At 31.8% G+C, this 26771-nt stretch overlaps 1 protein-coding gene, 1 long non-coding RNA gene and 1 pseudogene across 2 annotated transcripts; 1 reads left to right on the plus strand and 2 right to left on the minus strand.

Moving 5' to 3' along the window:
• Window positions 1-4707: 4707 nt before the first annotated feature.
• LOC140822901 (AMSH-like ubiquitin thioesterase 1) lies at window positions 4708-12285 on the plus strand. Its single transcript, XM_073183859.1, has 14 exons — window positions 4708-5018; window positions 6412-6476; window positions 6603-6678; window positions 6811-7005; window positions 7193-7281; window positions 8068-8170; window positions 8286-8332; window positions 8536-8878; window positions 9087-9176; window positions 9300-9362; window positions 9445-9519; window positions 11562-11624; window positions 11723-11775; window positions 11863-12285. The coding sequence occupies exons 1-14, from the start codon at window positions 4899-4901 to the stop codon at window positions 12032-12034; spliced, it is 1554 nt and encodes a 517-aa protein (XP_073039960.1). The 5' UTR covers window positions 4708-4898; the 3' UTR covers window positions 12035-12285.
• Window positions 10563-11555, minus strand: LOC140822902 (uncharacterized). The gene is made up of 2 exons (XR_012116066.1): window positions 11255-11555; window positions 10563-11195 (listed from the first exon to the last, which is right to left on the minus strand). It is a non-coding gene; the product is annotated as an uncharacterized lncRNA (long non-coding RNA).
• An 8348-nt stretch (window positions 12286-20633) lies between the features above and the next one.
• On the minus strand, window positions 20634-23425 carry LOC140822903 (uncharacterized; annotated as a pseudogene).
• Window positions 23426-26771: the final 3346 nt, after the last annotated feature.

The raw sequence follows: 26771 nt of genomic DNA on the forward strand, positions 1-26771 counted from the left end.
TATATATATATATATATATATACATCCGTAGCATGCAAAAAGGCAAGTGGCTCACCTTACGCATTCCACGTCTCGCGCATATGCGCGAGACCTACTGGTCTCGGCAATGACAATAATAACAACTCGCGCATATGCGCCATTTAAGTCGCGCATATGCGCCGATCATTCTGGACGGGTCGCGCATATGCGCGCCTTATCTCGCGCATGTGCGCCGATGCTTCTGTAATTTTCGCGCATGTGCGTCGATACATGTCGCACATGTGCGCCAATCCTATTCTTCCTACATAATGTGATTTCTTCTTGCGGCTCTCGAGATTTGATCCGTTCCGTTTATAATCATCTTAATTATCAACAATAGATTATAATAATCATCACCAAATCTCTTCAGATTAATCGGATAATTTCTCGGGCCTTACAGTGTGCCTGAAGCATTGTGGAAAATTTTCTCATTTGAGTTCAGTAGGATGTATCCTTCAGTCATTAGATTACATCTACATACACCAAACCAACATTTGATTTATTTTGACCCCAACAACGAGTAATTGATCTACTTGGAGATGATGAAAACTCGAAGACTATGCTTACAGAATTTTTCAAAATAAATTGTGATTTTGACTTGACTATGGGAAAAAATGGATTCGTCGAAGAAACAACAATAAAGTGGTTGGAAGAGTATATGTCGTGTCGCCATATGAAGATGAAAGGTTTTATCTTCGTATCCTTTTAAATCATGTCAGGGGCCCTACATCTTTTGAAGATCTAATGACTGTGATTGAGGCAACATATTCAACAATTAAGGAGTCTGCTCAAATGAGGGGATTTCTCCAACATGATGATTATGTAAAACACTGTCTGCAAGAAGCACGCTCTGTTAGAATTCCATCTTCATTGAGAAGGTTATGTGTATCCATACTGATGTTCTATCAACCAAAAATTGTTCGAGAATTCTGGGATGAGTTCCATCCTTACATGTGAAGATTATGGTATTGAAATTTCATCAAGTAACTTAACCATCAATAAGTTATTGCTTGAGATACGAAGGTTGTTGCATCAGTACAAAAAGAAACTTGATGATTTTGATTTGTCATCATAAGTGCTGAGTTTTTAGATGACACATTGCTACCCATAATAATTTAGGACGAGCTTTCTTATCATATTTCTGATGATGATTTGAGATCTATTGAAAATTTGAATGCTTAACAGAGGATTGTGTTTGACACTATCATAGAAAGTATTATGCACAACCAATCAAAATTTTTCTTCATTGACGGTCCTGTAGGTACTGATAAGACTTTGTTATACCGCTCAATATTGGCACATTTAAGAAAAATGGGTAAAATTATAATTGCGGTAGCAACATCTGGACTAGCTACGACGTTGTTTCCAGGTGGAAGAACTGAACATTAACGTTTTCAAATTCCACTTAGACCAACCGCATCAACATTTTGCAAAATAAAAAAAACAGACAGAACTTGCAGATCTAATAAGGCGTGCATCAGCTATAGTATGGGACAAGGCTCCAATGGCTAAGAGTTTCTAAGATATTATGGAAAATTAAATAGCATTTGGAGGAAAGACAATGGTTTTTGGTAGCGATTTTCGACAAGTGTTACAGGTTGTTAAACGAGGGTCAAAGGCAGAACAAATTGCTGCAAGTATTTCAAGGTCAGCATTATGGCAAATCATATAGATAATACAGCTTCAACAAAATAAGAGATCTACTCAAGATATCGACTTCTCGCAATTTCTCTTGCGCATAAGTGATGGATTGCAACGTACTGTGAATCATGATTTCATAAAATTACCAGATTCAATTGTCATACCATGTGAAGGTGAACAATCAATTCAGATGTTGATTGATTCCGTTTTCCTGATATGATAAGTCATGTTAATGATGAGAACTATATGGTTGATAGAGCCATCATCTCACCAAAAAGGTATGTCGACAACATTAATCAAATGCTCATTCTCAAGTTTCTTGGAGAGGAAAAAGAGTATACATCTTGGGATAGTGTAGAAGACGACAATCACAACCTTTTCAAGAAGAATTTTTGAATTCCCTTAGTCCAAGTGGTTTGCCACCACATAAAATCATATTGAAAATAGGAAATCCTATTATGCTCTTGAGGAATGTTGCGGCCGAACTTGGTCTATGCAATGGAACAATATTATTATGCCGCAGTCTGGGTAGAATTTTATAGATGCCGAGATCATAACAGGTCCTCACAAGGCTACCAGATTCTTTCTACATAGAATGTCCTTGAAAAGTGAAGATAACTCTGGATTACCATTCGAGTTGACACGTCGACAGTTTCTCATAAGGCTTCGTTTTGCTTTGACAATAAACAAAGTACAAGGTCAAACAATCCCAAGTATTGGCATATTCTTTTCGTAGCCATGTGTTCAGTTACAGTCAGCTATATTTGGCACTTTCAAGAAGAGTCTCATAAAATTCTACAAAATTTTGGTAAAAGATGAGAATTTACAGCGTCGATCTGGTGTATTCACGAGAAACGTGGTTTTCAAATACGTATATCTACCTAAAAAAGAATGATAAAGTGTAAGTAAATCAACTCTCTTTATTGTAAATTTTAAAAAATACATTATGCACAAATAGTTACAATAATCGTTAAATACATGCTATATGTTCAATGTTAGAATTTTGGAGATGCTGATATATATATTCCATTATCTGTGTTAAACTACACGCAGCTATATGTGGCACTCTGTATTTTGTCCATGTTTTTATCTCTGCAATGTTTCTCTATTTCTAATCCTTTAGCTTATTACGTCTCCCGAATAACTATTTTTGGCATGAGTATTACATTTTCTATATTTATTAATTCAAATTTGAACAGTAATTTGTTAGTGTCTAATGGATAAACATATTATTTACGATTTTTTGTTTGTTGATATAAGTTGAATTTTTTTGCTGATTATGATTTTCCTTTGTGCTTTTTTCTCAAAAGCTGAAGATTACATGTTGCAAACAAAGTATTTGTAGAAATAACATACTCAATTCAGTGGATCATATCTACTCGGCCACATCTCATCTGGTTTGTTTTTATTAGTGAATAAGTTTATGGTATATGAAATATTATGTTGCTTTGTACTAGTGATCATATCAAATTAGTTTGTTTGTTTTGATATTGCAGGTGATAATGTATTTATTACGAGTTTAAGGTATTATGATCTAATATCTCACATATTCTCAACCAAGTCACTAAATTATTATCTTAGGGCTTCTTATATATTGTTTTATTATAAAGTTTATAGACAAATTTAAATTTTTGTTGATAGATTTTAAACTCAAATGTTTCAAAATCTAGCAAAGTTCAGATAACAAAATTCAAACTTTCATATAGCACATTATACTATATACAATGATTTGTCATATTTTAATATCTGCTGCATTTGTATTTAAATCTAAAGATTCATACATGGAGAACAAGGATGATGAAGGAAGTCTTACCAATAATGTCCATAAATAACTACCGCCGCATGTTTTTAAAATTCTTTGTATTACATTAATAAACTTGACCTTAGCATGAATTTACAAGTTTATTATTTCCATTGATTTATCTACTTAATTTGATTTCTATTTCAACTTAAGCAAAATATAGTATGTGTATTCCATAAAGATTTAATTGTAACGAAGTTAATTTTATAATTGTTTATATCTTAATTTAAAATTCTGTAACTATTATAAAATTTGTATTCTTAATATTTTTCAAGTGATTTATTTATAATATTTCGATTTTTCTTGGCAATTAAAAAGAGTTTGCCAATTTTTACTTTATTTACCATAAATTTAGCGAAATTCTTCCAGTGGTTTAAATTTTGTTATGTCATATCAGTTTTTTTAGCACACTTAATAGATTGCTTTATTTATTTGTATGTTTATGTTGTACTTGGTTATATTCTATAAAATGAATATTTTCTTGTTACACTAGAGCAGAGAGGGTTTAACTTATGCATAAAATGCATAATGATAAATACCGTTTTAATTGTTTTCCCCCTTCAATTTATTAACTTAATTTAGAAGACAAATTTGAGTTTTTTGTATTCAATAAATTTTAGTTTGATGATATAATTTTGATATTTTTTTGAAATGTTTTGACTATTTATTTACTTCTTTTACATTTAAATTTAGCATTATTTCAGATGAGATGATATTATGGCCTTCAAAACAATATTATTTTGAATGATAAAAAACTATATCATATAAGGTTACAAATTGAGGTTGATAGATTTATTTAAGGTTGGAATTCATTGACTTTCATGAATATATTCATGATACAAAATATTTCGGTGTCAAGATGTTGTAATATCATGAATGTTTAATATATTATGCTCATATATTTATGACACAATCAATGCGTGTGCCTTGATGGCTAGTTATATATAAATTATATAGTGTCAATTATGTAATCTTATCATAGAACATGGACGAAGTTAAAAAACTATGATCAAGTTTTCTCACATCTATACTATATATTAAGGTTAGGCCTAATAAAGACAAAAATGAATACCAATTTTTTCTTCTAACTTTGCCCTCATGTAATATCAATATCACAATTTTGTTTTTTTAAAATTTCAATACACTTTGATAATCCGTTGATAATTATAAAAAAGAATACAGATGATAACCAGTATAAATTGAGAATGAATATTATATACACTGGCCGAGGTATTTTACTCTAAATTACGATAGTTTTATCTATGAAACAAAAATGAAAGACTTTTTAATTAACGTACATGCTGAATGACCGACCTTCTCTGATCGATCAGTTGTGCCGGAGCCAGAAGTCGCCGCCAAAGGTTGGTTGGCCGACGAGCCTCTGAAGAAGAGCTAGACTTCAAAAGAGAGATAAAGAGGAGATCATCCGTAGAATCTGATGGCTCGATCTTCTCCCGAGGGAAGCATAAACATATCGGCGAATACGAAGAAAATCGCCGTCGATAACCGAATTTCCATCCGTTTCTACTTTCGCATAGCCGATAACATTCTAAAGCAGGTATACTGATTTTATCCGCATGTATTTTGTCATCAGTAATGGTATCGGCACCAATTTGTGAATTGAAGAGGCTTGTTGCCTCTTGGTTCTCGATAGTGACAATGATTTATTTTCTCGTGGAAGAATTTAAATCGAATTCTGTTTATTTTTTTGGTTTTTCGTTGTGTATTGCGGAGGAATGATTTTTGTGATACAGTAGGGTTTTTGTACCAAGTGAGACTGGTGATTAAATATGCTGGCAGAGTTTGTGTGTTGGAGCAGTGATGTATGTAAGAAATTCAAAGGATTTGAAGCTACTGATTTAGAACTTAGACACGCCCGTGTTCAAATTTTATTTGGATTTTCGTCATTAGGAATTGCATATTTTCATCGACTCAATTTCATTGATTACAACGCATGTTGGAATGTTGTAATTGTTGTTTTGCGTCACACCACTCTAGTTGGTAACAAGTAGGAAAAATCGCATATAAATTTTCCTCCTATTTTGAGAATACATCACCATTGAACTGGGTAAGAAGTGAGATCGGTTAATTTGAGCTGAAATAATTGAAAGAATGGGTGTGTCTTAGCTGAGAATTTCCAGTAGCTGTCACCAATATTGAATTCCAATGGAACATTTAACTGAGGGCTGTGTTTGTGACTAAATCGAGCAGAGATCGAGGTCTGCTTAAATTTCAAATAGCTATTTTCCCGGATGATGTCTATGATCATAAACAAGTATGTTTCAAACTGATGAATTAAATCAGTTCTTAAGCTAAAATATAGAAGGTGAACATTTATTGTACTGCTCCATGGGTGATTGGAAGTGAATTCCAGGACAAATAATTTAGGATACACGGATACTGACAATATATGCATCGAGATTCTTGCACATTATTTGTTGCTGGGATCCTTTTTCCAGACCATCAGACATGGTTTTCTTTGGTTTCCCTTGAAACAGTTTTTTGCTTATCATATATGAGAGTTCATTGTACTGGAAGTGGAACATGCTTGGCTTCGTCTAGATTATGGTGAAAAGTACATGAAAACCTGAAGTTTGGTTTTTGCAGAGGTTTCTTTCTTCTGTGAATAAAGTATTTTATTCTCTTTGACTCGATTTTATTTTCAATCAGTGTTTGGGTACTATTGTTTGATTTTACTATTTTACTCTACTGTCTTCCTCTCCTTATTTAATTTTGAACTCGAATGACTAGACTTGTTAGTTTAATGCCATGGTATCGACTTTTAGATGTGCTTGTAGCACAACAAATTCATTTCTCTTACTCGTTGATGATTTGGTCACTTTACAACTAAATATTATTTGTTTCATATTTTATCCACCTCTCTATCCATCTCTTTCAATATTTTTGTTGTTTTCCAACTTTTCTCAGTTAAATATTATTTCATTCTGCAGGCCGACATCTTTCGAGAAGAAAAGAATGTTGTAGATTTGTATGTTATGCTTCTTCGATTCTCAAGGTAAGAAAGGATGTCTTGAGATTCATTGTGTATTTTACAAACAACCCTTTTCGCCAAAAAAGTATCAAGGTAGCATGAAATACTGGAGGTGATTCCGATGATTGTTGTTTGTTGTCTTTTGTTTAGTTTGGTTTCTGAGACAATACCTTGCCATCGAGACTATAGAACATTTGCACATGGAAATAAACTTTATATCAAACGGGTAATAGTTGCTATCCATTGTTCGTTTTATATTAATAATTGTTATTGCTGCCCCTTCTATGTTGCGTTTTTTTTTTGGTTAAAATCTAATCTGTATTCATTCCTGAATTTTTCTTTAATATGCATTCCATAGAGACTGATAGCTGCATTGACTGAGCTTGAAGAACTGAAGCCAGCTGTTCAATCAAAAATTAAGGAGTTGCATGAAAGACAAATTAGTCGGCAAAATGAATCCCGATATTTCCGGCAAAATGAAACTTGGGAATCTTCAGTTCAAAGACCTTATTCGAAGCAACAAAACTGGAGTAGTTATAATAATACAAAGAAGGTACTTCAGTACCCATCTTGTTGTTGGGTACTTTCTAGTTCTACTGTCAGTTGAATGCCTATTCAGTTTTAAATTAGCTTAGATCCTGAAAGTTTTTTTTCAAGCTAAATTAATTGCTGAATTGATGTGGTCAGCTATTTATTGTTTCCCACGAGCTAGTTGTTTACCTAATTATTGAGTTTGACAGAGTCTAGCGCCTGCTACTGTCGAACTTGGATATCATGGATCGAAGGTTCATTTGCTTGCAAAACCGGTAGAAGAGCATCTCAGTAAAATGTAAGCTGTTTAAGTTAACTCTGTCGATCTTTTCATCAGCAGAAAGCATTTAGTTTTAAAAGCTTAATTCCTCCTCACTGGAGTAGGCACTGATATGTAGAATTAAATAATGTATGCATACTTAGATTTTATTGTGGCTGGAAATTCTTGTCATTCCTTCAACTAAAAAACACATTTCCCATTGTAGAATATGATCCTAAATATGAGTTCTTTAATTTCAGTTCCTTTTGTAAATCACTCATTGGAAACCGAAGTAATTTGTGAAACTTGTTTTTGCTTTTTATCCTGTGTAAAATGTTGACACTATTTGTATCATTAAGACTGTTTTAAATGTTAATGTTGATCTCACTTTCTTTGAAAGGTATTGCGAAATGGGAAATTTTTATTCTATAAATGGTATTCACTAGTTTGTTTTATTGATACTCTTGAGACGGCCTTATATTTAGAATTTCTCATTTTTAAAAATGTAGGTATTATATTCGACATATTAAATCACAATTTTCAATAGAGTTGATGAATAGTTGAGGATTTAAATATGATCATTTCTGACAGATTCGAGGCAACAAAGATTAGTCTAACATTACACTCTACAACATTGTACATACTGGTTTGAATCAATTGGATGCATGGAAAGATCAACTGATTTGTGAATGTTTATGACATACGCATGCACACAGTTGTATATCATGATACTGGATGCTCTCTGCAGGCATTCTATTTTTCCCAAAAAATTGACCTAAACTTACGTCAATGTGTAGAAATAATGTTTTCCTGCTTTTTGGGCAGATCAATCAGTATTCCCCGCCCAAAGGAGGAAACTCTGATTAGACATTCTATTTTGGGCCCGAACGGGCTACGTGGACAATGGCAACCTCCTCCTATTCATAAGGTGGTCCTGACAATTCGTTGATGAATATGCATAATGAAAGAATTTTAATATATATATATATATATATATATATATATATATATATATATTATATTATTTTTCATTTTTTTTGCAGATTCAATATCCAAGAAATGATGACTTTACTCCTATAGAGGTTTCAAGGTAAACTTATGTATCTGAACCAAAAATTAAGAATTTTTTTGCCACTTGATTTTATCGTTCGAGTTAAATTTTATGGAAGGCGCTTGGTAATCTACATATATAACTTGATTTTTGAGAACTTTTAGTTTCTTTAGTGATACGCTGCTTGTTTATGATTTGTTGATGGACATATGACGATTATACATGTTTTGTGATCCTTGTAGGGTCAATAGCACTCAACTTTCTATCAAAGATGGAACTATGACAGGAAATGATTGTGGAAGTTCAGAACAAGAAAGAATTGTTTTGGAATCTGTAGTTCAGCCAAAAAATTATTGTCAATCAATAAAGAATCAAGAATTTGATTCACTCATCTCTTTTGAACCTATTGAAATCGTACCGCAAACAGAAATTATTAGACAACCTTCGCCTCCTCCTGTTTTAGTAGATGTACAGGATCTTATCCCCACCTCAACTCCAGATTCTGAGACTATGCCCGAATGTGGGCAGGAGAATTCTTCTAGTGTTTCTTTTATTCGCTCTGAAGATCCTCTGCAGTTGCATATAGTAAGGTGTTAGAGTATTTTTTTCAATGTGAATGATCTGTGTTTTTTTTATCTGAAATCAGGTGTTACCGAATAGTTCTTTAATTTAAATATTCCATATTCGATCTTAACTTGATTTCTCTGCAAAAATATCTAACGTTTGTAGCAAGCTTCCACAGTAAAGAAATTTAGAGAAGTATACATACTCATTGTGCTTGTTCTTTCTTCAGTCGACCCAAATGATGGACAGTTTTATGAAGCTGGCCAAGTCTAACACGGATAAAAACTTAGAAACATGTGGGATCCTTGCGGGTTCTCTTGTAAGTACCAATACCATTTAGATATTCTATTCTGATGTTTAACAATCACCAAAGTCATCATTTCAAATTTGTTGCATTATTTACTAGATGCATTCTTTAGAACACACCTGTTTTTTGTCACAGAGAAACCGAAAATTCTATATCACAGCTCTAATTATTCCAAAGCAAGAATCAACATCAGACTCGGTAAGCCAAAGTTTTCCTCTTACATATGCACATCACTTGACAACAGCGTCTGAAATTTGTTTTAATCATTCTGGTCAAGCAGTGCCAAGCCACAAATGAGGAAGAAATATTCGAAGTGCAGGACAAACAAAGTCTTTTTCAACTTGGATGGATTCATGTACGTATAATTTTGGCCTTTGGGTGCATTAGGTGTGTTTTTTGGATTATTATCCATGAATAAAATATGTTTCTACTGTCTTTGGTTTTTGCTGTAAGCTAAAATGTCAATGTTGTTTTTCAAGGTCCAACTGCTCAGTGATAATGCTATTTATTGATTTTATTTATTTATCCTTTGAGTAAGGCGTCTCTGTGTTTGTCCATTTATATTTAACTACACTTCTTCTATATGAGTTTGTAGAATCAGGTCTTCTTGTTCTTATGTTTCTCTCTCAGTAATTCACTGGGTGTGTATAGCAGTGATTATGAACTCCATCATTATCCGGTTATTTTATCTTGCCACCAAGTCATGTGGACGGAATTAACTCTGCCATCACTGTTCTGGTTAAGTCAATAACTCACAATTGGCACTTGTAACATTCTCAATAATATGCTTTAGATATATCACATTGGAGAATAACACTTGTTTTTATGAGAACAAAAATAGTCGAATAGTGAAGTACTCGTTTTACTTTAAAAAATTATAAGTAGAAGCTCTCTGCTGTAACAGATCTTTAATTTGTCCATTATAAAATATGCAATTTTTAAAGATATTTTACAGCAATGACATAATTATTTTCATAAGATTACTTTGGGAGCCAGAAGGTGTTTACCCTTCACTTACTGCTTCTAGGACTCAATGAGCTTCTGTCTATATCAGACACAGTAACCTAAGTGAATGTCAGGCTTAATGTTCTAACTGAGACCCCTTAGTTATCGACATGGAATCCTATATTAATTTGGAATAGAGACGATGATTTTAATTAGGAATAAAAATCATATTTCGAATGAGAATAATATTTGAGGTGCTCCGATTATAATATATCGGAAATCAAGGTTTCCTTGTTTTTCAGGTTCTTGTTAAATTTGAGCTTTTTCCCCTAATCGATTACGAATGTCGGATTCTATAGATTCTATGTACGTGTGCGTCATGCAAACCATTTATCCAAGGTTTACCATCTCTTGCTACGTTGTTTATCTTCAGCGCGTCTCTGATTCCTCCCATTTGGATAGTCAGCAGCTTGGATAATGGATAGCCCTGCTCTTTTAACGAAATAGCCCTTACTACTGACCTCTCGACTTCTACATATGTTGGATTTTTTTATTAAAAGTAGTTAGAGGGGGTTCCTGATTGGTCTGCTCTGAGTATTGAGCTGCTGACTTCTGAACACTTAGGAAAATTTCACACCTCCTCGACTACTCTTTATAGTCTACTCAGTTCGGTCAACACTTTTTGGCCCTTACTGTTTGTCACGAGGAAAGATTTCTTCTTTGCTTTTTTTTTTGTATCCAAGCATCATTTTCTTCCGCCTTCCGGTATTGGTTCTACCTTTCATTGCTCCTTTTTAAGGGATTGCTTTTTTAACTCTAAATATTCAAGTGGGTGCCATCTGATGCATGAAAAATAAATAAGTTTTACTCTCAAATCTCATGCATCCAGAGCCCATTCAGCAACTATGAAATTTAAACCATGGATGGTTTTGGTAAATAAACAAGAACTTTGGTGCTGTTTTGTTGGAATAAAGTTGACAAACATGTGAAAGTTAAGGCTCGTCTTGATAAGGAATGCCTGTGTGTTTTCATCGCGGGATAGTAGTGAATTAGATGAAGTCTGCGGAGAATTTTGGGAAAGGAAACCTGCTTCCTCTATTGTAGTGAATTGGATGAAGGCTGTGGAGAATTTTGGGAAAGGAAACCTGCTTCCTCTATCGACGAGCTTGCAAGGAAGTGAGATGTGACTTGTGAGGAAAACTTGTGGCATATAAGACAACTTTCTCGAGCATGAGAATGCTGAGTTCTCAGTGATACTTTTCAGTAGACAAGTTTTACTTTCTACAACAACATATGGTGTCCGCATTGAACACTTTCCATAGCATAGCCTAAGGATATGCGGACTGAAATATCTTGTGGCGCATTTTTTTTAATTGCTCTTGGCACAAAGCATGTATCTTTCACAGACCACATTAAGTATTAACATTTGACTAACTGATTGATGTTATGCAGACACATCCTACACAATCTTGTTTCATGTCGTCAATTGATGTTCACACGCACTACTCGTACCAGGTAAAATCATGTTTCATCGACCTCCTTATATTTTGGTGGTTTGCTTCTGCTTATTAGCTTTCCGCTATTTTTCAAACACATCTTTATGTATTTTTCAGATAATGTTACCCGAAGCTATTGCCATTGTCATGGCGCCAAAAGACTGTTCCAGGTTAGTTCTAACATTATCATCGCATACACGTCCTTTTTTCATCAAACGGAAAGTCGCATATTAAACTGGAATTTTTTGTTCACTCAGAAACCATGGCATTTTCCGGTTAACAACAGGCGGAATGACAGTCATAAGGGAATGCCCAAGACGGGGGTTTCATTCCCACGACCCCCCTTTGGATGGTAGCTCTATATACAGACATTGCACCGATGTTTATCTGGATTCCAATTTGAGATTTGATGTTATGGATCTACGTTGATCTGTTTGCAACTGGATTCATCAAGGATTCATTGATTTGAGAATTTCATTCATTAATGACACGATTGAAAGAAATGTCTTGTATTGTTTTCGGACAGATGATCGCATATGGTTTCCGGGATCGAGATGGAGACGGAGACGAAGATGAAGTGATGTGTCTTGTTTGAATTTGACTGATCGAAATACGTAATACTTTTCATCATCTGTCATATATATTCACTTTTTTTTGCCCCCTGAGTGCATGCATTTTAATAATCAACTTTAGTACTTCACTATCAATGGGATGACGATTTTCAATTTTCTGTTTTCTACAAAAATATAAGTTCTCTAAATCAAAATTAACTAAATCTGACAACATATTGCTGTTGTTAGGCCATTACTATTTGTTTATAAATACAGGTTATTCATGTTTTTAGAAACAAAATAATAACTACCTAGTTTATATATTTACTGCTCCCAGGAATTGATGTTGAAATAGGACCCATAACAATAAATAAATAAAGAGATGTTTTTACCCAACGCATGATTATGATTTAATATCTCTTGGATAGCTCTATATCAAGTTAAATATTTTTCAATATTAATTGTGATGAATTTTGAATATACCAAACATGATTATTATTATTTAAATTCGTTCCACAAATCATTTCTACGGTCAAATCATTGTATCCAAATAAAAGATTAAAAAGACTGTGATTTTAAATCCATATATGTTTGTTTTAGAAAAGCTACCTATAATAGATTTTAAATCACAAACTAGTTATTTTTGAATCGTTTATATGAAATCTGAATCGTTATACATAGTGCCAAGCCGGAACAATCATCCGTGCGCCTGTATATATATGTACAATGCTCACAAATTTACGGGGTGGTGGTACGAATCAACAAAAAGAAAAAAATAGGTCTTTTGTGAGACTGTCTCACATATATTTATATGTGAAACGAGTTAACGCTTATCATATTTACAATAAAAAGTAATTACTTTTTTTATAAGTGACCTAAATAGAATATTCGTCTCATAAAATTGATCATGAGATCGTTTTACATTAATTTGTTGAAAAGGTGAATGGAAAGTGTGGGCTGTGGTGTAGTGTGATCTCCATAATTGGTACACTGCAACCTCAATTAAGTTCGAATCATTAATCGTTTCGGGAAATAAAATATAAAAATAATGGTTCTCTTCGAAAATTATGAAAAATATTGAGAATAGATGTCTTCTCTTAAATTGAATGCCACTTTCTAAGTTTTATTACATCAATTTTTTTGAATACAAGTTTTACCTTTGAAAACAAAAACTGTCATTTTGAACTTTCATTATATGTTTTGTACTATTTTATTAAGTTTGAGTATCTCGCAAGTAAGGTGTTATAATATATTATTTTTGATATAAATTCTATCTAAAAGTAAATTTATTAAGATAATAATTGCTAATTATTTATATAAAATATGGCTAAAGTTAAATGTTAAAGTATAATGTTGTGTATGAAATTATAAAATATTGTCCAACTTATTTTGACTTCTTTGAATTAATTTTATTATGAATTATATAAAACATTTCGGAGTAAAAAATATGCCATAAACTTATATAAAGATACCACATGTTAAGCATACATAACGTACGTGATTTCACAAGTTTTGATGAAATCCTTCCTATTATATATGATTAAGAAAATATTTTTCAATACACGATTTTGGAATTTATATCAGTTTTTAAACAAAATATTATCGATAACTTTTTTTTTTATGTTACAAGGCATCCAAGTTTCATCCAACTAATTCTCTAGGTGAACGACCTTAATGGCACGGACAAAAACTTGTGTAAGACGGTCTCACGAGTCGTATTTTGTGAGACGAATCTCTTATTTAGGTCATCCATGAAATATTATTACTTTTTATGCTAAGAGTATTATTTTTTATTGTAAATATCGATAGGGTTGACCCGTCTCACAGATAAAGATGCGTGAGACATTCTCACAAGAAACCTACTCTAATGCACCCTATGTATATATTAATTGGTTGTTGAGTGAGTCATACTCTCGAGTAAATTGAAGGGGGCGAATCATGTTTACTACCATACGACGGTGCATTGTTAAGTGTGTCCCTCTCGCATTCGTTCAAATAGTTTCTTAACTATTCGATCGGAACTCCAGCCATCTAGAAAGCGCTCTTTTTCCTATCAAAGATCAGCCCTCGACAAATGTATCTTGATTCCTTGCGGCCAGGCCATTTTCCCGCTTCCTCTTCCTTTGGTCGAGTGAGTCTGTTCTCAAAAATATTATGGGGCGTATCATAAGCAAGGCCCCAACCTTATAATTTTAATATACGTATAATATTGTAGGCCCAAGATCCTTCAACTAAACGGCTCATGCAGCCAAATGCTTGAAAAGGCCCAGACACTCAAGTCCCAGATTCATCAGATCATGCTGGTTGAAACTGAACGCCATTAACAAGACAAGGCACTCATTCAAGAACTGCAAAATTTGGTACAAATTTGACTGGTCAAAATGCAGCTCTACATGCCTTCATTACTCAACTGCAGGACGAGGACGATCCAGAAAAAAATACTGAGGATAATCAATAGAAAGACCCTGAAGAAGATCCAATGGAAGACGAAGTCATAGGATACGATGAGATTATAGATTACTAGATCTTTAGTATCATTTGTAATAAGGATTTACAATCCATTGCTTCTGTTAGCGTCATCCAACTTTGATTTATATGTTTTTCATCCTATATGAAATCAATAAAAATTTATTCAACTTATTCATTGATTGATTTCATGTTTGAACCACTATTGCTTCATATATTTGTACCATGTTACAAACATCTTAGAAATGTTAGAGATTTTTCTCAACAAATCATGTTTTGCACGTATATAAACATGATATATAATATGCGGAAGCTTAATCGAGAATTACCTCCGACCATTGAAAATTTGTTGAAGCTTTCTGATTTCCTTTCGATCGAAGCCTTCTAAACACTCCAACACTCCTTTAGATGGTGTAATTTCTGTATGAGATTATGTGTTTAGGGACCTCAATGCCTTCGGTATTTATAGGCACACTCATACCATCACCGAGTGCTTTGGGAGCTCGAGATTCAAATCAAATTTGTATACGCATCTCAATTTTCAAAATTTGAGGCTGCCGTGTACAAATTTTCAACACGTTTATTTTACGGTTACGTGTCACAATTTTCTTACATTCTCCCACTTGACCCGTATATCTCATTTACCATAGGAGAAAACAAAATACATGAATCATGACGATAGGTCATCTAAAAGCGATTATTATCTTCCATGTATCACAATGTATTATATCTCTCAAATAACTTAATGAATAAACCCTATGTTTATTCGAGGTCCAACTGTATTGATATTTTTCATGATAACTGAATATGCATATAACTGAATATGAAAAATATCATAACTTAATGAGTTTCATTAATTTTGTTTTTACAACAAATTACATAAAAGAATCAAGTCTCATTCTTTCTGTATGATCCTTGAATTTCAATGTGGCATGCCTTTAGTCAAATGATCTGCAATTATCAATTCAGTGCTAATGTGCTCGATAACCATGGTTTTATCTTTAACACGTTCTCGTATGGCTAAACACTTAATGTCGATGTGCTTGCTTCGACTACCACTTTTGGTATTTTTAGCCATAAAAACAGCAGCTGAATTGTCACAATATATTCTTAATGGCCTAGATATAGAATCCATAATTCTAAGCCCATAATGAAACTCCTTAAATACACCACACAATAGTGCTTCAATGACGAATTTTGACTCAATAGTGGAAGTAGTAAATCACTTTCCAAATTGTCAATTCGTCTCGCATAAGCATGTAAAACTTTAATATCATAAAGGTATCGCAAAATATTTTGCAGCTTTTTAGTGGTCAAATATTTATATTACTCTGATAATAATTAAGCTCCCACTAACCTTCTGGTAGTCATATGGCCCACAATATTTCAACAAAACTTAATGAAGAGATAACATTGTAAAACCTGAAATACCACTAATGTGAGACATGTTTCAATCCATATCATTTTCTTAATCTTGAATTATTAAATATTCATCATCACTAGAGAAGAATTCTTTATGTTGTTCGATATTGCCTAATGAGACTTTATTTGTTTCAAAGACTCATTTAAAAAATGAATAGCAATTGAACCAACTTTCTATGGAATTTATATGATTGGTTTCACAATACACCTATTAATTGGAGGATGTTGTGAATAGCAATCGATATATATAACTTGTGTGGATGAATGAGCATCATAATGATCAATATTCTGAATTTGATCGCTTCCACTAATCAAGTCATTCTCAAGAAATTAATATCAGAGTAATAGCAATATGCTGCAAATTTAATGAATACATGCTAATGTTATTAAATGAAGCAATAAACCATATATCATGTTTTACCCATGTAAATCATGATTTACATATGAATCACTGACATAAAAATTGGCTGTGGACTGAATTTTTAATTCAATTATATTCATACAACTTAATGATATAACTATTGAATTATATTCAATTCTTAATCCATGTAGATAAATTAAGAAAATAATTCAATATTGTATCCTAATTAATCATATTTAACATAACGAAATTTCTTATGGGATAAATTTCAATGTTCAAATATAATTAATTACAATTTATATCCTTATAACCAAATGTGATCCTCATAATTTATGTATAATTTTAATTCAATCAAAGATGCTGTGGCTACTCTTCAATTAATTAAAATCACACGAATCACTAGAATATTAAATTCTTTATGCATAAAATATTTATTCTTCATAATTATTCATCTCAAAGTATTATCATAATGATGAATAATTTTATGTAATTTATGTCTGTTATAACTAAATGTGATTAAAAACTAATGTATAATTTTGCATAATTAAGGGTGCTGTGGCCAAACTTTAATTATTTAAAATTAGACGCTTCACTAGACATAAATTTTGATTTTATAAATATCCTTTATGTGATCCTTAACCGACTTAATGTATAATTTCTCATAATTAAGGGTACTGTGGTTAAACCTTAATTATTTAAAATTATACGGATCACTAGATAAATGTCCTTTATGTGATCCTTAACCGACTTAATGTATAATTTCTCATAATTAAGGGTGCTGTGGCTAAACCTTAATTATTTAAAATTATACGGTTCACTGGACAAAATTTTGGCTTTACTTAATGCTTTATATAATAATTATTTCGCAATCAACACTTTCCAAGAGTGCTCCCAAGAAAGATAGGTAGTGCTAAGGCCCTTTAAATACCCAACTCCTAGACAGAGCAATGTTCATCAGGGAGACCAGTGGCTAGTCAAGGCAGTTTAAACCGGTCTATGAAGAACTCCCTCCGATCATGTTTTCTTACGTCACTTTATAATTATTATTCAACTTAATTATCCACATTTATGTGAATCTTTATAAGCCAAAAATTTTCATTAAATAACTTTATATTCACATTTTTATTTAATATGAACAAATATGTTCCCCATCAGTTTTTCTCTTCAATCAGAGTAGTGATAAAGTGAGGATCAAAATGTGGGCTCCTCATCAGTTTTTCTCTTTTATCAGAGTAGTGATAAAGTGAGGATTATTTGTTTATTTGTGAACATCTGAAATATTTTATTTAAATATTATATTCACATCTTTACTTAATATGTTCATTTTAAATTATAAACAACTTAATATAATTTAATATGAACATAATGTGAATATTGTTTTTCAAAAATATTTTTCAATACAATTTGCATTTAAAAAAACTTTTAAAAAAATAAATGCAAATATAATATTAAATTTGCATGTACACATCAAACAATTATCCATAATATTTGACATTATATCTAACATGCAAAAATAATTTCTAAACATGTAATGAAAATTACATTAATCTTTGAATTATTTTAATGTGTACAAATTATTTAACCAAATACTATATGTATACCAAATTATACATATAACTTAATAACACATTAATAATAATATAATTATTATTATTATTATTTTAAAAAATAATAATAAATTAATGCATTAAATTTGTGGGTCCAATTGTAGATGCAACTGGACACATTTCACGTGATTGAGTTTCTGTCTCAACAAATGAGATCTAATTGTGTCTGAATTCATGCATTTCAACCGATGAATTCAATTGCAAGAATATGAATTGACTACGAAGTCTTATTTCTTCTCTAACTTCACCGAAAACATCTTGCTCTCAAAAAAACTTCTTACAAATTTCAAGACTTCAACCGAGAACATCAAATTCCGATCAAAAAAAAATTCTCCGAAGAAATTTCAGGTAAATTTCTTATGATTTATGGTATACATATTTCCAATTTTACGTAAACTAAAGTTCAAAAATCAATTTCTTAAAATTCAAGCTATATTTGAAAACAAATTTTCAAGACAGAGATATCAAGCTCTGATACCAAATGTTAGAGATTTTTCTCAACAAATCATGTTTTGCACGTATATAAACATGATTTATAATATGCGGAAGCTTAATCGAGAATTACCTCCGGCCATTGAAAATTTGTTGAAGCTTTCTGATTTCCTTTCGATCGAAGCCTTCTAAACACTCCAACACTCCTTTAGATGGTGTAATTTCTGTATGAGATTGTGTTTTAGGGACCTCAATGCCTTCGGTATTATAGGCACACTCATACCATCACCGAGTGCTTTGGGAGCTCGAGATTCAAATCAAATTTGTATACGCATCTCAATTTTCAAAATTTGAGGCTGCCGTGTACAAATTTTCAACACGTTTATTTTACGGTTACGGGTCACAATTTTCTTACAAGAAACTCTTAGGTGTGTAAGAAATGGCTGAGAGACTTCAACTTAACAAAACTCAACCCGCGATATGCCAACACTAATCATCCACCACCGCCACCACCACCACCAAATAGAATCAAGAACCATTATGGATCCCTCCGAAGGAATCGAGTCCCAACATTTGACAACAATCCCGACCTAGAAGTTGGTCAAGGCTTGCTCAAGAATATGAGACCCAGCTCCAATTGCTTGAAGTGCCAAATGGACTTAAGTTGACTATGGTAACACAGTTTCTAGAAGAAAAAGAGGTCAAATGGTGGAAGACAATCTCACCAGATATGACAGAAGTGAGACCAATCACATGGAAAAGGTTTCGAGTAGCGGATTTGAATGTAACATGCCTGATAATGGACCTATTGGATATAAATTAATGGGTTTTTAATTTAGTAAAATTAATTACTAACTGGCCCATAGATGATCAATTATTGGATAATCAACTTTCAATTCCTTATCAATTTATAAAAAAAGTATAATTATAAATAATTACTAATTTTAAATATATAATGTCACTTCAAATATTCTATTATGTTAAGACACCAAGGGGTAAAATAGGTAGTATAGTTAAAATTATAAAAGTTTGACTATATGTATAAGTAGACTATTGATAAAATCTTATGTATCAAACTCGAAATCTAACCAAATTAAACTTATCTAAACAAGTATAATGAATTTGAAATTGGTATTTCTATTGAGGTGAAGCACACCCCTTAAATTTTATACAATAGTGGCGAGATTTCTCATGTAACTAAACAACTCGCACAAATAGAATCTGAACTTAATATCTCTCGTCTTGAATAATGTTCAACACAAAAACATCACGTCATGAGATTTATTGGAAAACAAATTCCAATATTTACATGCTCAATACCAATTTTCCAATTTTGTCAGGCCGGGGCCGAAGATGTCAGGAGTGATCGTCGATGCCATGAGATTACACGGACAATGAGCGGCTTCTGACAGACTTCTAGGTGAAAGAGGCACGAATGAACTGATCTCACACTAGAATGAAAGAGATTCCAAAGTTGTTTAGGTATGAGACTGTAGCAGTTGAGGAGTGACTAAAAGATTTGATGGGTACTATTCTTATCAAGAAGGTGCATATTCTTTTCGGGAGCTCATTACATATAGACTCCAAAGTTAAGCGTGATTAACTTGAGTCAATTCTGGGATGGGTGACCCCCTGATAAGCTTCCTAGGATGCGTGTGAGTGAAGACATAAGAACCGATCCCATACCGAAAAGAGAGGGATTCCAAGATTGTTTAGGTATGAGACCGTGCAGTTGAGAAATGGTTAAAAGATTTGATATTATTACTCATATCAAGAATCTGTATCTTCTTTTCGGGAATTCATCATATAAGAACTCCAAAATTAAGCGTGTTTGACTTGAGACAATTCTGGGATGGGTGACCCTCTAGGAAGTTCTGAGACGTTTACAATTATGAAATTGATTACCCTCTGTAATATTTCATAAGGTGCGTGTGCGTGAAGACATAAGCACCCTAGAAAAACTCCTCTTGATACTGTGAAGAAAGTCGTCTAGGAAGTTCTGGGAAGTTTACAAATTTGAAATGTATGATTCTTTGGGAAGTTTCTTAAGGTGCGTGTGATTGAAAACAAAAGCGCGTTGGAAAAACTCATCTTAGTATTGTGAAGACAGTGGTTGAATCTGGACGTTACAAATTTCGTAACCGAAAATTTGTAAGATCTAAAAAAACATACTTACTCAAACACCTTAATAATTTGGTAACAAAACTTTTATAAACAAGTTTGCTACTTAATTATCCCATTGATCATATAACATAACACATGACAATATAATCAAAGCAACCGATTTCAATGCAATGGGACAAGTTAAATTTTGTCGCAAAAGAAATATCATACAAAATGTTATCACAAATATGCTCATATCCGAAGAACACTAGACTCCACATCTCCACCATACACATCCTCCCTAACAGAGTGTGTATGCAGATTCCTAGTAAATTTCGTGGTAGTGTCCAGAAAATAGAGAAGAAACGACATCACGCAGCAGCAAACGAACATGGGTATAGGCCCGAAAACCCAGAGAAAGAGAGGGAATGACAAGTAAAATGCTCGGAGTCCAAGTGACCAGAAAAAGGAACCTTTGTTCAAGTTCATTTCGACGTATTCGATACAATCTTTTCTGTCTACAGACAGGGGCACCGAGACCAGAAAACTAACATGGGCATAGTACCTTATAGACTGCACATTGCAAAAAAAATGCAAAAAGAAAGCACACTAATATAGCAAGGAACTTGACAGAAGCCACTACAGAAGATTTATTTCCATGTATAGACTCTAGAGAAGAGGTTGATTGGTTGCTGACGTACACACTGATCAACGAACTGAGAGTGATGGCCGCGGTCGCCAAAAGGGTGGACGCCATTATATTGTTGCGTAGCGTTTGAACTGCCAAGACGCCATTTTTGAGTGGATCCTGAAAATTTAGTCCACAAGTTAACTCTGGTTTGCTACCAGTACCTTTACGTCCCAAGCGGAAAAAATAATCGACATAAGTAGCCAAATAAACTGAGGAAAATGGAAACTTCATGTTGGGATAATAAAATGCGCCAAAAGCTGGGTGAAAGAGTATTACTGAAAAAATTGATACTAATACAAGAAAGTATACTTTAATGTTTCAAAAACAGGCTAGCATTCATTCTAAGTAAGATAGTAGCAACCCATGGAAATAACCCAGCTTCTTGCTCTTGCAACATGACTATTTTCTGAAGTCCATTTTGTAGAATCATGCATAACACTCCACGACAGCTCATAAAAGTATTTGAAGCACTTCTTATGATCCACTCCATCGCTTTACTTTCTCTTTGATTATAGTGTTCGATAAGTTTTCATTATGAATTGAAGGTAACCGATGATTTGTTTCGGTCAGAAAGAATACTCCTATGTATAAGGATTAAACTGACACAAATATTTGCTGAGGTAACATAAATATGTAAAGAGCAATCTAGTGCGGAATCAAATTTTCACAGCCGAAATAAGCATTCTATAAATATTATGGCATTTTAATAACAAAGATAACAACTCTTTGGATCATTTTTTTCTATGTATGAACTGAGATGCTTATAAGAGTTTGACAGCACACAAATAATATCCCCTATTTCACTTTAAACAAGAAATTTTGTTCAACTCGCTGACTGCCAGTAGGCAAAGCCCATGGGATTGAATCTAGATACAAATTTGTCAAATTTCATAAATATCCTCAAGCATCAACTTTTAGAATGAGCTTCTCAGCATCTAGCATCTGAACTTGTTTGTAAACACTAACTGATTAATACATTTGATAGGAGCATTAAGGACTAACTAGTCTAGAAAGCAATTCTAATATCTTCAGAAGAGAAAACAGGGCCATATGAAATGGAAAAACTTGATTAATATATAAACTGGAGCTCTTAACATCAGCAATTTTTTGTAGCCTAAATTTTTTCTATTTCTTTCTGGAGTATGGCTTCAAATGCCATAAAGAACTTGTGGTCATTAGTGTGCAGACATCACATTTATTGGTCCACAGAGAATTTTTAAGGGGGTATCTGAGTCAAGAAGAAAGTCCTCTATAAATACCCAAATATCAGCTCAAAAGTTAAACTCTGGAAGCCATAACTAATTTAAATTCACTTTACATATCCTCCTATTCCACTCTATATGCACAAGACAATTTACTATGTGCTCAATCGATGATATCACAGCCAGTGATACTACTGCTGACCTGATAGCAGCAGCATACGATAAACAATCAGTGGTCCCATTAGAAAAGTTAACTTTCTCCCCTGATAATTACATTACTCTTTGGAAAGCTCGAAACTGGAATCCATACAAAACTTTTATCCACACCCCCAACGCACACACCACAAACAAAGAGAAAAAACATGGAAATTTGATAGACACCAAGAATTCCTGTAAAGTAATTATGATGTTTGATCAAATTTGGCACCTCAAGAACATGGCACCTCAAGAACATGGCGTTGCTATAAAATATTAACAAAAGACCAAACACTTCAGAATCTGATGGCTTCCAAGTTCAAATGGCGGCCTAAAAACAATGAACTATCACAATTAATTTGCAGCCCAACAACAGAAAAAAAAGGAGAAATACATTTGCCCAAGCACCCACACACACGCACACAAAAGATAGATAAGAGTGAACAAGACTCACAGACATCAAGCAGAAGACCCATTTGTGGCGACTTTCAACATTGAGCCCGATTACAGTTCTTCTGGGATTGCGTATTATATTGTAAAGAAGCCAAAAATGGTACGCCAACAGCACTCCCATGCCTAAAGGGACTAGCACGAATTCCAGTAGATTCTCGTCCATAGCCAACTTACTCAACTTTCCGGCACAAATTATTTCCCACTTAACTATAGAGTAAAGAAGATACTTGACCTGTTCTTCGCCTATCATTTTGCTGGTCCATCCCGACATGTGGCAGCACCAATATAGCTACACCAAACCGTACTAGAATAACGCTGGATTCACAGGGAACAATGGTAAATCGTGGCAGAAAAAATATATCAAATATAATAATTTAAAGAAATGATAATGCGATTTTTTTTCGGTAATTTAGAGAAAATGCATCTGTCATTGTTTTGTTATGATCCAGTTTTCATTACTTTTACTTTTTTTTTTCTTCTGTAACGTCTGAAAAACCAACCTACGTAAATCATATATGTGTAAAATTATTTTAATTACTTAATTATTTTATTTAACTAGAAAAATGCACGTGCGTTGCACGTGAACAACTAAACTGCTGAAAATATATGAATGAAATTTTGATAATATTTAAATGAATTAAAATAAGGATAGTAGTATTTATCAATTGAAACAAATCAAACTACCAAAAAATAAAAATCATGATCATAGACGGTATATGAATCAGAAAATTTATCTTATCTACATGACACATTTTCAATATGCTTTTTGGTTGATTTTGACAATTCAATAACTCTTGTCGTAATTTCATAATATGCGTATAATTATTTTGGTATACTCAACAAGTATATGATCATCTTTAACATTTATTATGTTATTTAGAATCCTCATCGGAGATTAGACATGCTTGTAGTTTGTTTCTCCATCACGATATTTTTTCAGTTTTCTACATTGTTTTTATCTGATAATCTTATATTCGACTATTTATTTATTTATTTTTTGAATAATTTTTCAGTTTATGATAATCATCAACAGTAACATAGAAAAAATTATTTTAGTCGTGATAGATTTTTACTTGTGAGTAAAAGTATGTATAACCTATATATTTTTCAACAACATAATCAATGAATGATGTTATAATTTCTTCAAATATCGTGATATTTGTAATATCAATTTTATATATTTAATATCAATATTATTAACATATAGCTATAAGATTAATAAATTAGAACTGTTTATATATAGCTATTAGGTTAATATATCTACTCAAATTACTATATTAGAACTGTTTCCTCGTTTAATTTGACGCAATTCAGGAAAGTAATTTCGTTAGTTATTTTTTATAGGCTTTGGAACAACGATTGCGTTCATCATATCATGGAGATAATATAGTTTCAATCTCATTTGTTGTGTCTAGAACATAATATTATATTATTTATTGAAACAAAACAAATGTTTTTCTATCGAGTTTACATTTTGTTTATAATATTTTATATATTGTGGAACGACATAAAAATTAATTATTGTATTTTAAAAATTTTGAGAAGAGACATGAATAACATAATTAAGATGCAAATAAGATAATAGATATCATTCAAATATATATAAAAGTATTTGTTTCATTCAATATTTCATCTAATAATACAACTTTTAGATTTTATGAGCATTTTGTGATAGTCAAAATTAATTTGATGAAATGTTGTAGAATTATATTTTTATTTCACTATTTGGCTAAGTGGATGTATTTGACGATGAGTTTTCAATACTACCATTTTATGTCTTATGAATTAGCTGATTAGTCACTTTGACTTAAAAAAAGACAAAAACAATCTCTTAGCCACCACGGAATATATCGAGATGATATTGGATGAAATAAAGTGCAATTGGCTCAATGCCTCAATTTACTAAAAATTCACAAAATTGATCTATTATGTCCACAAAATTTTAGAATTATTCTCATACCGTTATTATTAGAATGAGAATTGTGTACACTTTGTTTTTCATGTGTTTCTTTTTCTGGATGAAGGATTTTTTCTTTTTGAAAACGATTTTATTTTCTTAGAAATATTGACATTTTATATGACATTCATACAACATAATTAACACAAATGACATATAACAATAAAACATGTTAACTCTAGGATAAAATACTCATTTCATTGTAAGAACACTAAATGATCAAATGAATCACATTATTTAGTATTATTTATTTAGCAGCATATATAAAAAAATTGACCAAATTGCTTAAAAACAGTGTTTGAAATCAGTTACATACAAACATTTCTCTCAATCACGTATCTCAATTGACACATAAAGAGTTTGAAAATATCTCTATTCTAAATGAGGAAAGAATATTTATTAATAATTTATTTTTATTCAATATGTATCATATTCCTTCATCTTCCCATTATTATCTATCATTAACATGGTAGAGATTTTCATGAATTTGCTTGCAATGTATAAATTTAAGAAATTAAAATTAAATTAAATTAATAGATTATCACCTTGATATTCGGAATATTAACAAATTTTTAATTTATAACATTATTATAGTAATTTTCTATGAATTTGATGTCAATGTATAATTAAAGTAATTAAATTTAAATTTAAAAGTAAAATTACAATAATAAATATCTTAACTAAGTACTCTATTAATAATTCTATTAAACTAACGTGCAAAATAATTTAAAGAACCTCATGAACATGCCAAATTATAAAAACAAAATGGTAAAATAATAATCCTATTAAACTAACGTAGAAAATAATTTAAAGAACCTCAAGAACATGACAATTTATAAAACAAATAAAATAGTAAAATAGTAAGTTTACAAATGAAAATCATATATTTATAAAAATAAAATAGATATAATATTATTAATTTTTTTAAATATATAAATTAAATTAAATTTAAAAGTAAAATCAAGTTAATAATTATATTGATTTAATTAAGTAGACTATTAATGATCATATTAGATTAATATAAAAAATTCCTCATAAACATGACAAATTGTAAATAAATTAAAGGGTAAAGTAATATTAAATTTAAAAGTAAAATGAAGTTAATAATTATATTGATTGAATTAAGTAGGCTATTAATGATCATATTAAATTAGTATAGAAAATTACTTAAAGAGCCTCATAAACATAACAAATTGTAAATAAATTAAAGGGTAAAGTAGTAAGCTCACAATTCAAACTCATATATTTATATGTATGTTAGATTGATTTTAATTACTAACATGATATTTGTATGATTGCATGATTAAATGTATGATATAACATGATTACATGAAATTAAAGATTTTACCCAAATATTCGATAATAGGCAGAGAAAAGTAGACCGAAGACGACCAAGACAAGAATAATTATTTTTCATTAAATGATGGCAAGACTTTCTAATATGATTTAAAAATGATCTAACTTTCCTAAAAATGCTGGAGTTCGAATTATTTTATGAGTCGAGCTCAATTTTTCTCGGGAAGCCGGTTTGGCAAACAAAAAGTTTTAAAAGATCAAAAATATTATTTTATGGAAATTTAATTTATAAACTTTTACTATTTAATTAATTAATTGTTATTGGGCTGAATTTAATTATTTAAAGTAGGCCCAATTGTCCTTAAACTTGCAAACCCAAAATCAAGGCCCATTAGCATGTTAATTTATTTATAAATAAGCTACCTAGGCT

The sequence above is a fragment of the Primulina eburnea genome, chromosome 2 (assembly GCF_022965805.1).
Source record: "Primulina eburnea isolate SZY01 chromosome 2, ASM2296580v1, whole genome shotgun sequence".
Taxonomy (NCBI): domain Eukaryota; kingdom Viridiplantae; phylum Streptophyta; class Magnoliopsida; order Lamiales; family Gesneriaceae; genus Primulina; species Primulina eburnea.

What these genes read in the sequence shown, in the direction of transcription:
- LOC140822901 (XM_073183859.1), top strand. Translation starts at nt 4,899, where the DNA reads ATGGCTCGATCTTCTCCCGAGGGAAGCATAAACATATCGGCGAATACG. An exon ending in ATGCTTCTTCGATTCTCAAG is followed by an intron (nt 6,477 to 6,602) that starts GTAAGAAAGGAT and finishes TCTTTTGTTTAG; the next exon opens with TTTGGTTTCTGAGACAATAC. An exon ending in TTCAACTTGGATGGATTCAT is followed by an intron (nt 9,520 to 11,561) that starts GTACGTATAATT and finishes GATGTTATGCAG; the next exon opens with ACACATCCTACACAATCTTG.